Consider the following 17326-nt stretch of genomic DNA (forward strand, 5'->3'; position numbering starts at 1 on the left):
CAGAAGAATCTGTTCATACACATATTTAAGAATTCTGCAATTGTATTTCAACACAGTAGGCTTACTGACAGGTTACAGGCAAGAGCTTGTGCAGGTTAGCAATTGCTAGTGGAGGAGACTACTGTATCATATTTTTTCCCCAGCAGTTTGCCATTGAGCTGCTACTGCTTTCATATTCAGTTGAGGCAGGACTATATGTATTCCATAGACAACACTTGGTTTATTCACCACACATGGATACTTAAATCATATGGAAAAGTATTTAGAAGACAAATGCGGGGTAAAACATTTCAGGCATTAAGTTCATGTTCTAATGATGTCATGTTAATGTAATTAACAAGGGATAGGCATCAATAGATGTCAACATGTGTTGTCCAATAATGAAACATTTAATGTGACAATATCCAAAGTGTAATTTTTGTGTTTCATCTTTTGCGTTCCCCTTTCTGTGTGCGCTTCTTCTCCTTTTCTTTCCTATCCTGTTTGGCTAGTTTGTCCTTCTCGCGCTGCATCTTGTCTGTTTCCTTCTTCTTCTGGGAGTCGTCACGGGCTTGGTCCCGCTGCTGCTTCTTCCGGTTCAGCACTTCCTCCACATTAGTATTCTTGAACAGGGCTGATTCTTACAGTGAAGGAGCTTCACATTACACCCCAACTGATTGTCTAATATGTGCTTTAAGACATAACTATTGCCTGGATAGAAACAATGAGTCAGTCGTCTTAAAATACATTGTTACCTGATAGATGTAAACCAGGTGAGGTTACTTATCCTAGTAATAATTGTATTACAGCCATATCACTACACACCACTAAAATGGTAGCCTAACTTCTAACCTTGTGAGCATAGTAAAATAGTTGGGATAGAAAGGATACATTTCTCATTTGGCAGACCAGCTCCGCCTGATGGCTCCTCTTCTTCAGCTTCAGTGTTGATGTCAAGGAAATGGACATGGTGCAACTCATTGCGGTCCCATAAGAACACTGCAGGCATCATTAACAGAACACCATATGGCATTTACATGATTAAGAAGGGGCAAAACACTGTACACAAACAACCAAAACAATGGCAAAACACCGAACAAGGACAGTAAAGCCTTGAGCCAAGGATATTCCTCATCAGCTGAGATGTTGGCATATTGAGCCAGGAGGGCTTCTTTTCTCTTCTTGGACTCCTCAGACACCACCTCCTGTTTCACCACAATCTTGGCTTGTTTCTCTATCATGCTAGCTATGGCCTGGACATCAGCTGCAGAGAGGGAGACAGAAATTAACAATTTTAACACAAATCATTGATTTCATGAACAAGTGAGGGTAATGATAATAGAAATAACATGTAAATAAGTGTAGGCAATGCGTCCAGTACAATTGCATTGCTTTTGTTTTGAAGGCGACAATTTTATTTTCAATTTACGTATGTGCGTGCGTGACCATTGGCGCTTTTCCATTGACCGGCACGGCACGGCTCAGCACGGCTCGCCTCGGCACGCTTTTGAACAGTTCTGGGTACGAGACGTTTTCCACTATACAGGAAAGACCCGGGACTGTAGGAGGAGTTACGTGTCATAAGATTCCCCCCGCTATACAGATCAGCGGGGGGAAATGCGATAAGAATTATGTCAAAATGCAGCACTATCGTGCACAGATCAGCCTTACAACATGTAACGTTAAGTGCCTGTTACTTGCCGCTTTCAGTTCTAGTAGACTAGTTTAGATCTTGCAACCAGGGAAATGCCGACATGTGTTAAAGCCCCGATTCTATTTTTATTTCTCCTGAGTCCTGACTCCTGACACATTGAGCACTGTGCTTTTTTTGTTGGTGAACTACCGTAATAAGCCTAAAAAAGTTCAACTGTTCAAAAAGTGCAACTTCTCTGCTTTTAGAAACTGTTTGAATTTTTTAGATTGGGCATATAGTTCATGAATTACGATAGTTTGAAGGAACGCTGTAAAATCCTGTCTGCTGCCGGCAGCTCCGGTTTCGGAGCTAGACGCGAATCTATCGGCATTAGTCAAATACATGCTCACATCCAGTCATCCGCTCACTGCTCTCCATCAAAAATGGCACATCCATCAATAATATTACATAATAACAACTGCTCTGATTAGATTGCTTAGATTGTTTCATACATCATCGGGGGAAAAGCGAGATGAACTCGCGAGTATCATGCTTCCTCCATTGAACGGAAAGTCCTATCTATTCCATTCAAAGTGTTTAAGCCTTCCCCCTTTCCACTGGTAATAAGGAATTGGCAAGAATAGATCGATATAAATAGATCAACATAATGCAGCACTATCATGCACAGATCAGCCTTAAAACATGTAACGTTAGATATATAATGGAGCGATGTATTTCTACGGAAAGGCTGACTGACCCGGGGCTCATACAATCAAGCGGACGTTTGTTATAGATACGAGTGCTCCGGTGTCTTGCTGGTAGTCAAATATATTTATTTATATATACAGCATATGGATGTTACTGCCTGTTACCTGCCTCTTTCAGTTCTAATAGTTTAGATCTCGCAACCAGGGAAACACCAACATGTGTTAAAGGGAGCAAGAATCTACCGGCATTTGACTGCCGCTGGACTGGGGAACAGCATAGGCACAGGACATCGCCATAATATCGAATTTTTTGTTATGCTTGTTGTAAATAAAAGTGCATGATGCATTGAAATTACATTAAACTAAGATAATACGATGGTTATTGATTGATTGAATTGATTGATTGAAAACCTTTATTGTCCCCAATGGGGAAATTTTGTTGTCAAACAGCTCAGTTAGGGCAGAAAACATTCAATACAGAAAGCAGAAAACATTCAATAAAATACATAAAACAGTGCAGGCTCAATAAGTAAAAAGTTCCAAAAGTTCCAGCTCCAGGTCTCCCCCACCCTGCAGGGCCTGGTTGTAGAGTCGGAGTGCAGCTGGAACAAAGGACTGTCCAAATCTTTTTGTACTTTGACGGGGGAGAACAAATCTGTGGCTGAACTTGCTCCTCATCCCCGCCAGCTCGCAGTACATCATATCATAATTTTCCTAATCTTTATTAATACGTTATTACAGAAACAGTAAGTGACATTTTCCGAGAGCGAAATCTGTTGTGGTATTTAAAGATGGCGGTTAGAGAAGAAATCTATGAACATGGGATGACGATTTCCATTGACCAATCAACGGTGTGCAGCGTCACACGTCACACACAGCCTGGCAAAAAGGTACCTTTCGGCCCTGTAGTTCCTGCTCGTGAAGGGTAGCTAAAGAACCGAGCCGAGCCGAGCCGACCCGGGCCGACAAATGGAAAAGCGCCAAAGAAGCAGGCCAGCCCGGGTCGACCCGGGCTGGCCCTGTAGTGGAAAAGCGCCATATGTTATGTTATGGCGCTTTTCCACTACCGTGCCGTACCGCGTGAGCCCGGTTTGTTTTGTCCACTGCCAACCGAGCCGGGCCGAGCCGGGCCGTTTTAGTTCTCGTTTCAGAGGGGTAGCGAGAGGTACTTTTTGCCAGGCTGTGTGTGACGTGTGATGCTGCAGACCGTTGATTGGTCAATGGAAATCGTCACAACATCGTCATCCCATGTTCAGAGTTCACCCTTAACCGTCATTTTTAAATACCACAACAGATTTCGCTCTCGGAAAATGTCACTTACTGTTTCTGTAATAACTTATTAATAAAGATTAGAAAAATTATGATAACCATCTTATTATCTTAGTTTAATGTCATTTCAATGCATCATATAACTTTTATTTACAACAAGCATAACCAAAACAAGATTATTCAGAATAAAAGTCTGAAAAAAGAATTTCAGAATAAAAGTCAGAAAAAAATATTTCATGATTATATGTACATGTATGAGGAGTTCTATACTGCCAACCCCTGAACTGAAGATATAGCGGACATAGATTGCATGGGGGGAGAATGTGAAAGCTGCAATAATGTTTTTTTTTGTTTTTTTTCTTCATTCATGTACTTTGGTAAGTTATCTCTACTTTTTGTTTGCTGTTGTGTTGTGTGTGAATCAATCTAACAATGTTCTTATTTGTCATCCAGAAGTCAGAGGGAAAACAAAAAAAAGGGAACTAAAGACAACCAGTGTCCTCCGACACCAACCAAGCCGTTAAGTTAAAATTAAAATGGACTACTTGTTGGAATTGTTTGTACATGTCAGTCATTACCATGTACAGTACTTAACCATATGCTAACAAAAGCCAATGTTCACCCTGAGGATATTTAGTCAGCTTTCTTTCTCATACAAGTTCCCTCAAAGACCAATATGCTATGACGTCGTCCCAGGGAGAGTGGACCCTCCAGCTCATGCAAGCCTTTCTTCCTGGCCAGACTGTTTACAATGGGAAAAGCCATGGCCAAGCCCTTCACCTCCACTTTCAGTAAATAATAATGGCATTCTATTGAGAGAGAGAGACTCAGACTCTCACTACCTCTGATTGTGCGACGGTAGAATAAAGGTTAGAGAGGCTGGCTAGCAATCGGAAGGTCGCTGGTTCGCCTCAGGAGCTGACAATCTACACACACATTCAACAAACAAGGAAGAAAACACACAGCAAAGACATTTCAAAAATACACATTTGGAACTTTATTTGCAGATGGGTCAATTAAGCTGTGAGTATTACAAACATAACTCATTAGCAGTCAATCAGTGACTCCTTGACCACAGATATAAACCGTAATAATAATTTTAAAAATATATCTACAATACTAGAACAGTTGGTACTGTCATGCACATCTAAAAGTGACTGAAGGCACAGAATAGATTGAATTTGGTTTATCAAGTTTTCCACATAAATAAAACATTTCTTTATTGTAACCTCACATCTTTACAGTTGACCAACAATTGAAAATTAATTTATAAAAAATGTTACAGAATTTAGAAAAGAGTAGCATACTGACCATAATACAAATGTTGGAACATATTTATTCATTTTAAATTACAGTGACAACACTAAAAAGACCCGAAATCAGAAGTAGAGGGAAGTGCCAACTAGCATGTAAAAAAAAACAAACAAACAACAAAAAAAAAACATTAATGCAGCTTTCACATTCTCCCCCATGGAATCTATCCCTGATCTTCAAATCAGGGGTTGGCAGTATAGAACTCCTCATACATACATGTACATATAATAATTTTCAAGATACTTGCCCTGTATTTTACCCCGTTGGACAAGGCACGTCAGTATTGCAAAATGATTGTATTTAACATTCTTTGTATCAATCAACTCAGTAGTCAAAACCATCCTGTCCAGTAGAGGGCAGCATTGGCTCACTCATGTCATTCAGTGACTGGCAAACCAACCAGTTGAGCAGCATCTTCACTCTGGAAGTTCAGGTTTGTGAAGTTCAGGTTCCTCAAAGATTTCTGGGATCACCACGCCAATTTGCTGAGATGGTGCGATGTTTGTTGGTCACGGTCTGCCTCAACCACAATGCTGGAATGAAAAAGAATAATGTTACAAAAGAATATTCCACTTGACTGACCATGGGACATATACTGCAGGCCTACACTCATATACTAATTATGCCAATGTACCCAACAGCCAAGTTCTATCCACTTTGAATTTCTGTTTGCTTTGGCACTAATATTCACTCTCCTCATGTCTTACTGTTCGTTTTGTTTTAGAAGAGCAAAATGAGGGTCTGCGCCAGGGGAGGTAGAAATCGGAGGAAAGGGTCATTGTAATGCATGGAACGGAATGAGAAATGGTATCCAAAATGTGTTTGATACCATTCCTCATTCCATCCCATGCATTACAATGACCCTTTCCTGCGATTTCTGCCTCCACCAGCCTCCCCTGCTCTGTGTCTAGGCTGGTTAAAAGTGTAGGTGGCTAGTGCATAATGAAAAAATAGCAACATTCACTTCAAAAGGGTGGTCGCAATCAAATCTTAAATGGAAGAGGCAGGAAGCCGAGATGCAAAAAGTAGCCTAATCTACGTTCACTTGAAATTAAACGACACGAAAGTGGAAGTGCAAGGTGCTAAAACAGTGAAGTGAAAAAATAAAGAGCAAACGTTTCAGCGTCTAAGCCATCATCCGTGCTGTACAAGCAAAAGGGTACACACACACACGCACACATAAACATATACCTGCTGTGTAGGCTATTAAGTATAAACAGGCAGCAGGGGTGATGAGAAGAGAGAAAGAGAGGTCATGGAGCTGTGTATTATAGAATCACATATAAATACACTAGAAAAGCATGTAGAACAGGAATGACAGAAAACAATTCAAATAGAGTTCCTCATTAAGGCTATAGGGATGGAAGGTTTTGAGGGCTTTGTTTCGACACCAATACTCACTCTAATGTCGTTAGGTTGGAGCATGGGTCATCCAGGACGTCAACAAGCAGTCTCACTCCTGACTCTCCAGGGTCGTTCCCCATTATATTCAGCTCTGTCAGGTGTTTCGGATTGGTCCTCAGAGCCCAGGCCAAGGTCGAAAAGCCGTCCTCCTTGATTCCACAGCATCTCAGTCTGGAGAACGAGGGAGGTAGAAGCTCTTTACATTATTTTTCCTCATATTAATTACATTGAGCTTGTTAAAAGCTTACAGTTGTAGTAAAGGCTTGACACACTTAATATTCACGTTCAGCATGACTAAATGTTTTATGAATACCATTTGAGACAATGTATGACAATCATATTCTGTCATTAGGAAGTGTCATTGTCACCATACAAGTTAAGTGCTACGGTATCAAAACCATAACCAGTGTTTCCTCCAGGAATCTTTACATTAGTGGCGGAGAGCCCTGTCCGCGCGATTTTTGTCCGCGTGCACGCGCATGAAACGCGCACGCGCGCTCAAAACAACGACCTAATTTCAACCAAAACTAGAGGGAGGATGGCAAAAAAAAATATATGAATATACAGAATATAAACTTGTGATACCGGTTTCCATCCATCAGCTCTGAAGGTTTACGTTACTCACGGATCCAATGTCCTTCCAAACGAGCAGTCTTGGCTCCGTCTCAAACACAACAGGAAAAGTATGTCCAACTTGGCGAAAGTTTCCGAGTATTTCCAACTTGCGCGAGTTCTTCAACTTGCGACAGTTTTTCAACTAGATGTGATGGCTATCATGTCTATCAAAATTATCAAATTAGCCATCGTCCTGGCATGATTGGGCTGTTGGTTTCAACGCACCTGTTGTTTGTCCTTCCTCCGTTTGCAACAAGAAACTCTGGACCTTTTCATGAATTAAAGTGGTCTTAAAATCCAAAGTCCAAATAAAAGTAACAAACGAAAGTAATATATGTTGGTGTACATACCACAGCGCACAGTAGCTGCTGCTTGTTCTCCCGCTGTAGTTGTAGCTGGTGGTGGTGGTACCCCGCCATAAACGTTCATGCAGTTTCGGATCGCTCATAGCCACTGCTAGCTTCAGCAATGTTTGAAGTGTCTGGGACATCTTTTTTCTTGAAAAATCCATCCATCTGTCGCTGTTTTCGTTTAATTTTTCGAAGTTATTTAACGTGATATCTTATTTGCGCACCTAGCTAGCTAGATCAGCTTTTTGTATCTTTTAGATGGTACTACCGGTGACTTTTAGCCCGTTATTTGCGAGGAGAAAACACAGGCGCCCGAGCATTTCGGCAGGTAAGACTGCTGAGCAGGGATGGTTGAGGTGGATTTCTTCTTTTTTTTTCTTTTTTTCTTTTTTAGTGGACTGAATCAATTAGTGGCGGAGGAAATTCATTCGTGGCGGCCCGCCACCAATAAATGCATATAGAGGAAACACTGCATAACTATCAAATAAATGATCTTACGACAATGTCTTCAGATTGCAGCGTGGTAACCTCAGGGCAACACAGAGCATCTTAACTCCCTGATCATGCAGTTCATTTCCGCAGAGGTCCAACTCTGTCAGAGGTGAGTGGTCTGTGCCGAGGGCTGAGGCGAGTGCAGCGCAACACTTTTCAGTCAGGTCACAATAACTCAGCCTGGGAGGTGAGGGCGGCACAGGGATAATAACATGTTAATACAATTTTGTTCTTAGGAGTTATTACAACATTTCTACACAGGTATAGGAGTAACTTCATGTAGGTGGGGTAGGATATTTAAAGTTACCATTAAACAAAGTATCCTTAAAAAATACACAAGGTCATGGGATGTTCAAATTGAATAAAGACCATGAAGACCATTTCACTTTACGCAAACTGCTAACAGCATGTAAATGGAATGTTCCATGTAAAGTTACACAGTACACATTGTTCTGATATGGGAGTACTGGTTGTAGTTTTTCACCTGAGTCTATCTATTAGACAGGATGGATTCTTCAGTGCTGCAGCGAGCTGGTTGACTCCTGAGTCTGTTAGTTGATTCCTGCTCAGATCTAGCTCAATTAGGCATTTTGAGATGGGGAGGAAAGTCAGTGCAAAAGCCAGAGCATCACAGCCTTCCTCAGTGATCCCACAGTTTGCAAGACTAGAATAAAAGGGGAGACATTATTTGTTATACTCTTATGTTTCCACATTTCAGAGCAGAAACCAACTCCATGCAATATGAATTTATTATAAATGCACACTTGAATGATTTTACTACTGGAATAAGATTTAGAAAAGCTAAACTCTTGAGGTAGACATACTTCAGTTCCCGCAGATAACACCACGCTGAACTCAGGCCTTTGCAGAGCAGTATCACGCCTGAATTCAGCAATTTGTTGCTACTCAAGTTCAGCCGAGTCGGGCAGGTTTCACCGTCTAGATATTCAGCCAGCTCTCTGCAGCATCCCGCCGTAAGGTTACAGCAGTACAAGCTCAGGTTACATTGTGGTGTTAATTCCATCCTGGTGAAGATAATGGCATGTAGTTATGTGCTTTGCTGTTCTCAGGGCTTAAAGTGGGAAAAAATCCTGTGCCTGAAACTTTTTCTTGGGGAGGGGGGTCACAGTTTGAGATATTGGGAGAGCGGGTACAGAAGACAGCTTCTTGTCTCAATGTTTAAATGCATTAATACTATTTTATAGTCAATACAAAATACATGTCTCAATTAGGGTTGGGTACCGTTTGGTTTTATTCGATACCGGTGCCAAATCGGTACTTTTAAAACGGTACCGGTACCGAAACGGTACTTAAATCGGTACTTTTGATAAAAAAAAAAATCTATATAGAAATCCAGGATTTTTCACATCAGTGGTCACTGACGCGGTTTTCCGAGTGCACGCCATTAATGCAGAACGGCGATGTTTTATATAAGGTGATCAAATACCAACATATCCTGATGCTACAGCTGCAGCAGAACATGGGGAACTACAGCACTGAACATAGGTTACCGTATACATGTGACTGACAGATCCGCCCAAGATACACACACACACACACACACACACACACACACACACACACAGTGAAAGATAATCAGCTCATTGAATATGAAGTACACAAGAGTACACACAGAACCGGGAACGCGCATACAGCACTGAACAACATCCGTAGAAAATAAACTTGTGACTGACAGTCACACACACACACACACACACACACACACACACACACACTGAAAGATTATCAGCTCATCAATATGAAGTAGGCCTAAATGAAAGAACACGCACAAAACGGGCTAATTAACTGTTTACACAAGTAAAATCACAGTGTGACAGTCAGATGAAGCATTCGGTAAACAATCAACAGCAAGGTAATGCATCAGCTGAGTTAAAGAAAACTAACTTTTACCTTTGATGATACCTTTGAGCCCTGTTTTCCCGTACCTCCGCCGTTCTGTTCGTGATGATTTTAGATTATTTTTGCACCGCGCATATTGCCCTGTAATTAGACCATGCGACCACAGCTTCCGTGTGTCTCTTATTGTCCAAATGTTCCCTGAATTTTAGCTGCATGTTTTTCCAGCATGTAAATCCGTTGTCAATAAAAATTCGACTCCAATTCTTTCCCCCTGCCAATAAAACGTTGTTAAAGAGATTGGAGAGACGCAAAGGAGAGGGATTTCCTGAAATCCATATTTCCCGCTAAATTCAGACCAATCCCAAAACTGTTTTGCAAGCGCGTTGCCTCGCACTTGTTGAGAGCTATTCAGTCTCGGATTACATGCACTGAGTGGAAGTTTAACAGGCGATGTCAGGTGCGGTTGCATGTAATGTCCGTTTCGGACACCAGGGGGCGACAGAGGAACCGAAACGAGGCACCAAAATCTCTGTTGCAATTCGGTTCGGTAGGTACCGAATGTAAAGTAACCGGTACCTACCGGTTTTCGGTACCCAACCCTAGTCTCAATGTTAAAATGCATTAATACTGTTTTATACTCAATACAAAATATATGTCTCAATGTTAAAATGCATTAATACTGTTTTATACTGTTTTATATATTATAAAATAATATATTTAGATGTCTTTAAAAGCCAAACTGATTGCATCACTTATTAAGCCACTATCACTATAACAATACAGAATAAAATATATACATGTCTTGTATTGCATCTTGGCACCACGTCCCATAAGGCTTCCCGTCACTACTCAGGGTTTTTCCTGGCTCAAAATGAGGCGGAGGTTGTCTGGGGGTCCTTAAACGAGCATCAAACACTTAATTTCTTGCATTCTGGTGAATTGATATGCACCAATTTGTGCCCTTTCTCCATCAATTTATGGTGGAAATGTCATTATACAAGTAAAGGAAAAAACAATATTCAGGCACCAGATGACCATTCAAAATATAATGTAATATAATGCAATATAAGGCTCTCAGGCATTCTGTACTTTCAAATGTATTCTCCTTGAGCAGTCAACATACTATCAGCTGTTTCGCTAGCAAACACGAAAGCTAACTTATTTGTGAAACAGCGCCCCCGCCACCACGTCGGCGCAGTGCCGCAATTGCAGTTAGAAATGACATAAATCCACCGAGTGCACTGCTTGTAGAAAATACGAGTTTTGTCGAGAGCTGGAGGCGGCTATGACGGAGGCGGCCGCCTCATAGTTCTCTATGCAGGAAAAACCCTGCTACTCTCCTCTATCCATGCCCAGCGCCATTTATTCCTTACTCCCCGTTCTAGTATAGCTGTGTCTTCGCCAGGTTTAAGAAACTTGGCTTCCATTTTAATAGACTCTTACTAAAGTTAGCGAGATAGCGGGCTGCTAAAAGCAAACGTCTCTACAAGCTAAAATTACACTCATTCAAACTTCTTAATTTAAAATTTGTTTTTCAGATTTTATCCCTTTTTCACCCAATTTGGTAGCCAATTTAACCCAACTTAGCATCCAATTATCCCCTGCCTATTGCATTGGATCCGCCGCCCGACCCCGTGACCGGCAGTCCCAGAGGAGGGCGCCAGGCAGACTAGGCTGACTGGCTCCTCGAGCCCAGTACCGTTATTCCGGTACCCCAGGGGGCGGTGTTGCGCGACGGATCCTAGTCCAGAACTACTCCTATGCCCCCCTCGGAAGCGGCCGGCCAATATGCCGCTTCCCGTGTGTCTCGGCCATATCTGGATCTGGCGAGCCGGGATACGAACCCCAGCCCCGGTGGGCAGCATGCACTAGCGGCCAGTGCTTAGACCGCTACACCACCGCGGGACCCTCATTCAAACTTCTTAAGGCCCGCCCCACTACTCTGCCTCCGATTGGCTAGAAGTCGTTGGTTGGCTTGAGCAATGTGATACCATTGGTAGGCGGAACTGTCTCTTTGCTGAAGATGACTCTTTAAATTACGATGTAAACAAATAGCATGTGATTTCTTTTTTTCTCTCTCAAAATTCCCCCGCGCCGGAAATCCGGCACCGTGCCGGAGAACTTTAAGCCCTGTGTTCTTTTAGGTCAAACTGAGGATTTGAAAATGTATATTTATAGTGGCATAATGTGCATATACTTGTAAACAAACAAAATGTAAAATATGTACGTAAATGCCAGTACTCAACCTCCACACAAGATTTTATAAAGTGCTTTGTTTGTACCAAAATAGCGCTCTTCATTGAATGTGTTTTATCATGTGACCTCGTTCCTTGATCGCTACCGATATATCATGGCCATTGAGCTCAAATATACATAGGCCTACTTGACGCTTTAACAGTTACAGGGTGAATTTAATACTCACACATCATATGGTTGGTGAAGTTGCATCAGTGTATGAACAAGTTGAATCACTCCTTGGTCTCCTAGGTTATTAATGCTTAAATCCAGCTTGGTGTTCTGGTCACAACTGACGAGCTTTATCATAGAGCTAGCCAGTTTAGCACAGGACTCCTCCCCAACATTGCATTGCGAGAGCCTACAAAAAGATGGAGAAGAAAGTGTACTCTTTTAACACAGAATCACTGATACAATACTGGTTTGGGAGGAAGGAGCATTACATCATCTCAGTGGTTAGCATAAGTGATTACTTTCCGATTAAAGGTTGACTGGTTCAAAACTTACTTGAGTGTATTTAGTCTGGCCAGGCGTCTGTCCAGTCCATGAGCAAGTATGGACACTCCAGAATCTCCTAGTTCATTCGAGCTTAGATCCAGCTCTCTCAGAGTGCGGTTTTCCTTCAGAGCTGCAGCCAGATATTCACAGCCTGTCTTTGTCACTCCACAACCGGTCAGGTTCAGTCTCTCCAGTCTGCACTCTTGGTCCGCTAGTCCTAAAGAGAGCTCCATCACCCCCCCGTCCTTGATGGTATTGAAGCCCAGGTCCAGATCTCTCAGATAGGAGGTCTCTGATGTGAGGATTAAGCCCAACGGACTGCAGCTTATAACAGTCAGGTTGCTGAAATGCAACCTAAGAGATAAGAACATGAAAAAAGTCTTAACCTACACCACTACCACGATTAATGTAATACTGTTATGTAAATTCATCTTCAAAAAAAGGTGATTTATTTCTTACTTACAAAGCTGTTTTGGAGGCTTTGACCATTGGCAGCAGCCTCAGGAGACCCGCGTCAGATCTGGACTCCAGATCCACCTCGAACACATCTTCTCGACCCCCATTCAAAGATAACCACTCAAAGGCCACAGCTGACCACTTTGCATATGCTAAACTGGGGTCTGGATCTGGGGGAATTCCTGTCTCCAGAAAGCACTTGATGTCCCTCTGTAGGGTCTCGTCTTTCATTTCCATCAAACACCTGAGGAGGTTGATGGCCCTCTGCGGATTGATCAACACCTTCTCCAAGGCCTTCTCTTTAAGAAGCTCAACAACCGCCGCCATAAGGTCTGGTAGGACCATGGGGACCAGTGATTGTATCACTAATGTGAAGTCCCTTGAGGTGCCAAGAAGAAAGAGCAGGAATAGGTCAAAGTTCCCTTTCTCGCTGTCTAGAGCACACTCCATCATTGCCGGGATGACTGTCGGGATGTCTTCAATAATCTTCAGGATATGCGAAAGGTACATCTTCTGGTCGAACGGTTTATTCGCATCGATCTTGATGCGGGCGTGATAAACATGTGTTGCTGCAAGGTACTCCTGTATGGTACTATGGACATAGAAGAACATCTTTGTATTGTTCGGCCCGATCTCCTCTCTGAAAATGTCACTGAACGCTTTTGCGTACTCAGACGCTTCGATGAGATCCATGTCACTCCTTTTCAGGTCCTTCTCGTAGACAACCATACCTTTGTTCATCAACTGATGCATGGCAAGTCGCTCCAGTCTACTGATTTTCCTTGCAGTTTCTGCAAGTCGTCTGTCTTTTGTATGATTGCTGATGAGCATTGCGTAGACTTGAGTCAGCGTTTTGGGAATCTGTCTGGAAATTAACTTTAACGGATCCGCAAACAGTCTCTTAAGAACAGAGGCCGTAGTTGAACAAATTGAAGGTATCTGACAGGTGAGGTAGAGATCACCACAAGACTTCACATGGGCGATGACTCTGTCGGCTAGGTGGTCGTTGTTGATTGTTTTTCGGAAGAACTCCTCTTTCTGTGAGTCACTAAACCCTCGGAGTTCCGTCACCTTGTGAATGCATTCATCAGGGTAGCAGTCACCAGATGTTGGTCTGGAGGTTAACCAGATGCGGGCAGAGGGAAGGAGACTCTGTCTGATGAGGTTAGTCACCAGGTCATCCACGACACACACCTCTGTGACATCGCTCACATTTGCACCTTCGAAGTCCAGAGGAAGTTGAGTGTCTTCCCGCGGATAAAGCTCATCCAGTCCATCAAAGATGAACAAAACATTGTAGTTTTCCAAGTTGGGAATGCCAGGTTCTTGCAATTCCGGGAAGAATTCGTAAAGAAGTCCATTTAGACTGAATCTTTGCCCAAACAGAATATTCAGCTCCCGGCAAGGAAGAGGGAATAGGAAGTCGAGTTCCTGGTTTTCTCTTCCTTCGGCCCAGTTAAGAATGTACCTCTGTACAGCCCTAGTTTTCCCGATACCAGCCACTCCATGTGTCATTATTACTTTGTCATCTTTGTCAAAGCCGTCAAATAGATCTTTGGTAACGAGTCTTCTTAATACTGTCTTGCTTAGTTCTGGCCTATTCTGAACTGCCATTATTTGCCTCATGTCATGCTGCTGCCATAGCACCTCTTCATATATACCTTCTACTTCACATATGTCTATATCCTCATTTCCAGATCGTTCAGAGGTGACAGATATTCCCTCAATCCGGCTTTCATACTTTCTCTTTAGGGTGGCTTTGAGCTTCTTTTTGATTTCTGCCACAGCAGAAACTGAGGGGTCCCTGTCAATTAAAAAAAAGAAAAAAGTACAGGACATTTTTAGAGACACAGTATTACTATGCTAAAAGCCATCTTTGTTACAATACGGTAGGGTTGGGCAGCTTTACGGTTACACCGTAAACCGTGGTTTTTGAAAATAGCAAAAAAAAATGTCAATAGCGTCATAACATCATCATAAATTGCTATAATAAACGCCTTAAGAGTGTCTGACCAGCACCACTGTCTGTGTGGTTGAAGATGCTATGAAAGTGATGACAGAACTTTTGTAAACAATGTAATTTGTCAAATAAATAACCTGTCAAAAAGACGTGTCACGTGACAGCTTCTCCTCAGAACAGAGAATTAGATATGGCGAGCGCAAGCTTGGTCCCTTCTTCTTCGGCGTATGGGTAGTTGTTTTCCTCTCCACTCCACCAGGCTCGGGGCCGAGGGGCTACCCTTTTACCACCCCGAGACCTGGTTGAGGGGCTCACCCGGGCTATATTTCTGGACACCCCTCCAGAAGCCACGTCATCGTCTCGTCATCTAATACCGACAGACCATGCATCCCGTTGGGTGGGTGGTACACCGGGCAATCCAGGATAACATGGTCTGCGGTTTGGTCCTCTGCGCCACACTCGCACGACGCATTTGGGGCCAAGCCCCATCTGTGCATTGATGAGCGGAAACGCCCGACACCGGTCCGGAGACGATTGAGCCTCACCCAGGATAGCCTTGGCAAGTCCATCCCGAGGGGCTCAGGGCCGGCGACTGGGATGTGGTCGCGGAGTTTGGAGGTGTTTGCCTCCCACTCCGCGCGCCACATATAATCCGCCCATCTCTGCATTGCTGCCTGAGATCCTGTGCGGCAGGCACAAATGGGTGTCTCGACTTGAGACGCCGGGAGGGCTCCGCTGTTATAGTGAGCCTATCATGGAGCAGATGGTTATTAAGCTCCACGGCCCGGCAAGCGAGACGTGCTGTGGCTCCCATGCGGCGGAGGCCTGCGGGCTGGATGCCTGCTAGGATGGGAAGGTTGTCCACGGGGGTAGGACGCAGGCATCCTGTCACAATGCGCAAGGCTTCGTTTATAGGCGAGTCGATGAGGCGGGTGTGGGCACTGCGACACCATACTGGGGCGCAGTATTCACTAGTTGAATAAACGAGGGCTAGGGCTGCCGTGCGCAAGGTCCTTGCGCCGGCGCCCCAGCCCGAGCCAACCAGTCGCCTCATCAACGCCACACGAGCTGTTAACTTCTTGCGCAGTGACTCGAGGTGCCGGCGAAACGTGAGCGTCCTGTCCAATGTCACGCCGAGATAGATTGGCTCAGCGGAACATGGCAGGGGAGTTCCATCTAGCTTGGTCCCTAAAAAAAAGCAACTGCTGCAATTTGGAAGCATTTCGGGTTCCGACCGGATGACAAGGGCGAACCAGAAAATCTTGACATGGCTGTGTGTAAGATTTGCATGAAGAAGGTGAAAGAGGAGCTAGTAGTGGTGGTCTAGTGGATAGTGAGTTGGACTTGGGATCGGAAGGTTGTGAGTTCAAATCCCGCCTGAAGCCACACCACTACTAGTGTGCCCTTGGGTAAGGCACTTAGCCCTCAGTTACTCCAGGGGGAATGTCCCTGTAATTCGTAATTGTAAGTCGCTTTGGATAAAAGCGTCTGCTAAATGGCAAAATTATAAAATTAGGAGCGAGCAGAATCAGAGATGACTGCCTATTGTTGCAAGGCTGTAATTGACAGAGACGAAGATCCCCTTCTCTAGTGGAAATCAAATGGAGCCAGCTGCTTTCCACTGATGACCCAAGTTGCCCGAGAGTACTTGTGTGCGTGTGCCACAAGCTCACCATCAGAGCGGCAGCACAGCAGGCAAAGTTGTAAGCCTGAAAAAGTAAAAATGCTTGTTTTTCTGGCGAAAAACCTTGAATAGGCTTGAAGAATAGCTGCGTTGCGGTTTGTAGGATACGCTTTTATGCCCATTTTCGTTACTGCCTTTTTTAGTTATTTATTATTTTGTTATTATTTGATAAGCCTACTGGATGCTATAGGCTGTGCTTTTAATTTAATTAAGAGAATTAATGTCATGTCAATGTCAAAAGAAAAATGTACCTGCTGTATTTGCACTCAAGCTTTATATTTGTAGCTTTATAGATTTTTTTTATTTTTATTTTTACATTTACTATTCTGTTTCTGATGCTGTTCAGAGAATAAAACTGGAAAATGTATTGCATTTTAGTTTTTGTGTGAAAATAATAATGATAGTCATGATACCGTAAACCACGGTTTAATTTGGGGACGGTTTAACGGTTTCAAAAATTCTATACTGCCCAACTAGGGCTGCCACGATTAGTCGACTAGTCGCGACGACGTCGATTACCAAAATCGTCGCCGACATATTTGGTAATCGACGTCGTCGCATGTTTTTTGGGAGCTGAAATAAGATAAGCATTCGTTTTTCTTCCCTGAAGCTGCCACTGGCTAGCGTCTCCCAGTGTCTTTGATGTACATGCGCAGTGTCGGTCATCCGGGGCACACGTGACATCTCCGGAAAAACAAACAGAGAGATGTCTTCCCGTCCTCGTACGTCTAAAGTGTGGGAGCATTTCAACCACAACGTTGAAAAAAAGAATGTAAAATATACAATTTGCAAAGCTGAACTCGCTTATCATGGCAGCATGTCTATGATGCGCGAGCATCTGAAAAGGAAGCACGTTGTGGCAGATGACGA

The 17326-nt window shown here is 43.3% G+C and overlaps 2 protein-coding genes across 2 annotated transcripts; both read right to left on the bottom strand.

The window, feature by feature from the left end:
- Nucleotides 1-281: 281 nt before the first annotated feature.
- LOC308149855 (coiled-coil domain-containing protein 43-like) lies at nucleotides 282-3595 on the bottom strand (the record flags this gene model as incomplete). The annotated part of the gene is made up of 4 exons (XM_080522737.1): nucleotides 282-613; nucleotides 871-923; nucleotides 1108-1243; nucleotides 3583-3595. The coding sequence occupies 4 exons, from the start codon at nucleotides 3593-3595 to the stop codon at nucleotides 426-428; spliced, it is 390 nt and encodes a 129-aa protein (XP_080378863.1). The 3' UTR covers nucleotides 282-425.
- Nucleotides 3596-5043: 1448 nt separating this feature from the next.
- LOC308149856 (NACHT, LRR and PYD domains-containing protein 3-like) lies at nucleotides 5044-14327 on the bottom strand (the record flags this gene model as incomplete). The annotated part of the gene is made up of 5 exons (XM_080522738.1): nucleotides 5044-5435; nucleotides 6304-6477; nucleotides 12046-12219; nucleotides 12366-12710; nucleotides 12820-14327. 5 exons carry the CDS (start codon nucleotides 14325-14327, stop codon nucleotides 5372-5374), a joined length of 2265 nt encoding a protein of 754 aa, XP_080378864.1. The 3' UTR covers nucleotides 5044-5371.
- Nucleotides 14328-17326: the final 2999 nt, after the last annotated feature.

The sequence above is a fragment of the Nansenia antarctica genome (genome assembly GCF_963989245.1).
Source record: "Nansenia antarctica genome assembly, chromosome: 2".
Taxonomy (NCBI): Eukaryota; Metazoa; Chordata; class Actinopteri; order Argentiniformes; family Microstomatidae; genus Nansenia; species Nansenia antarctica.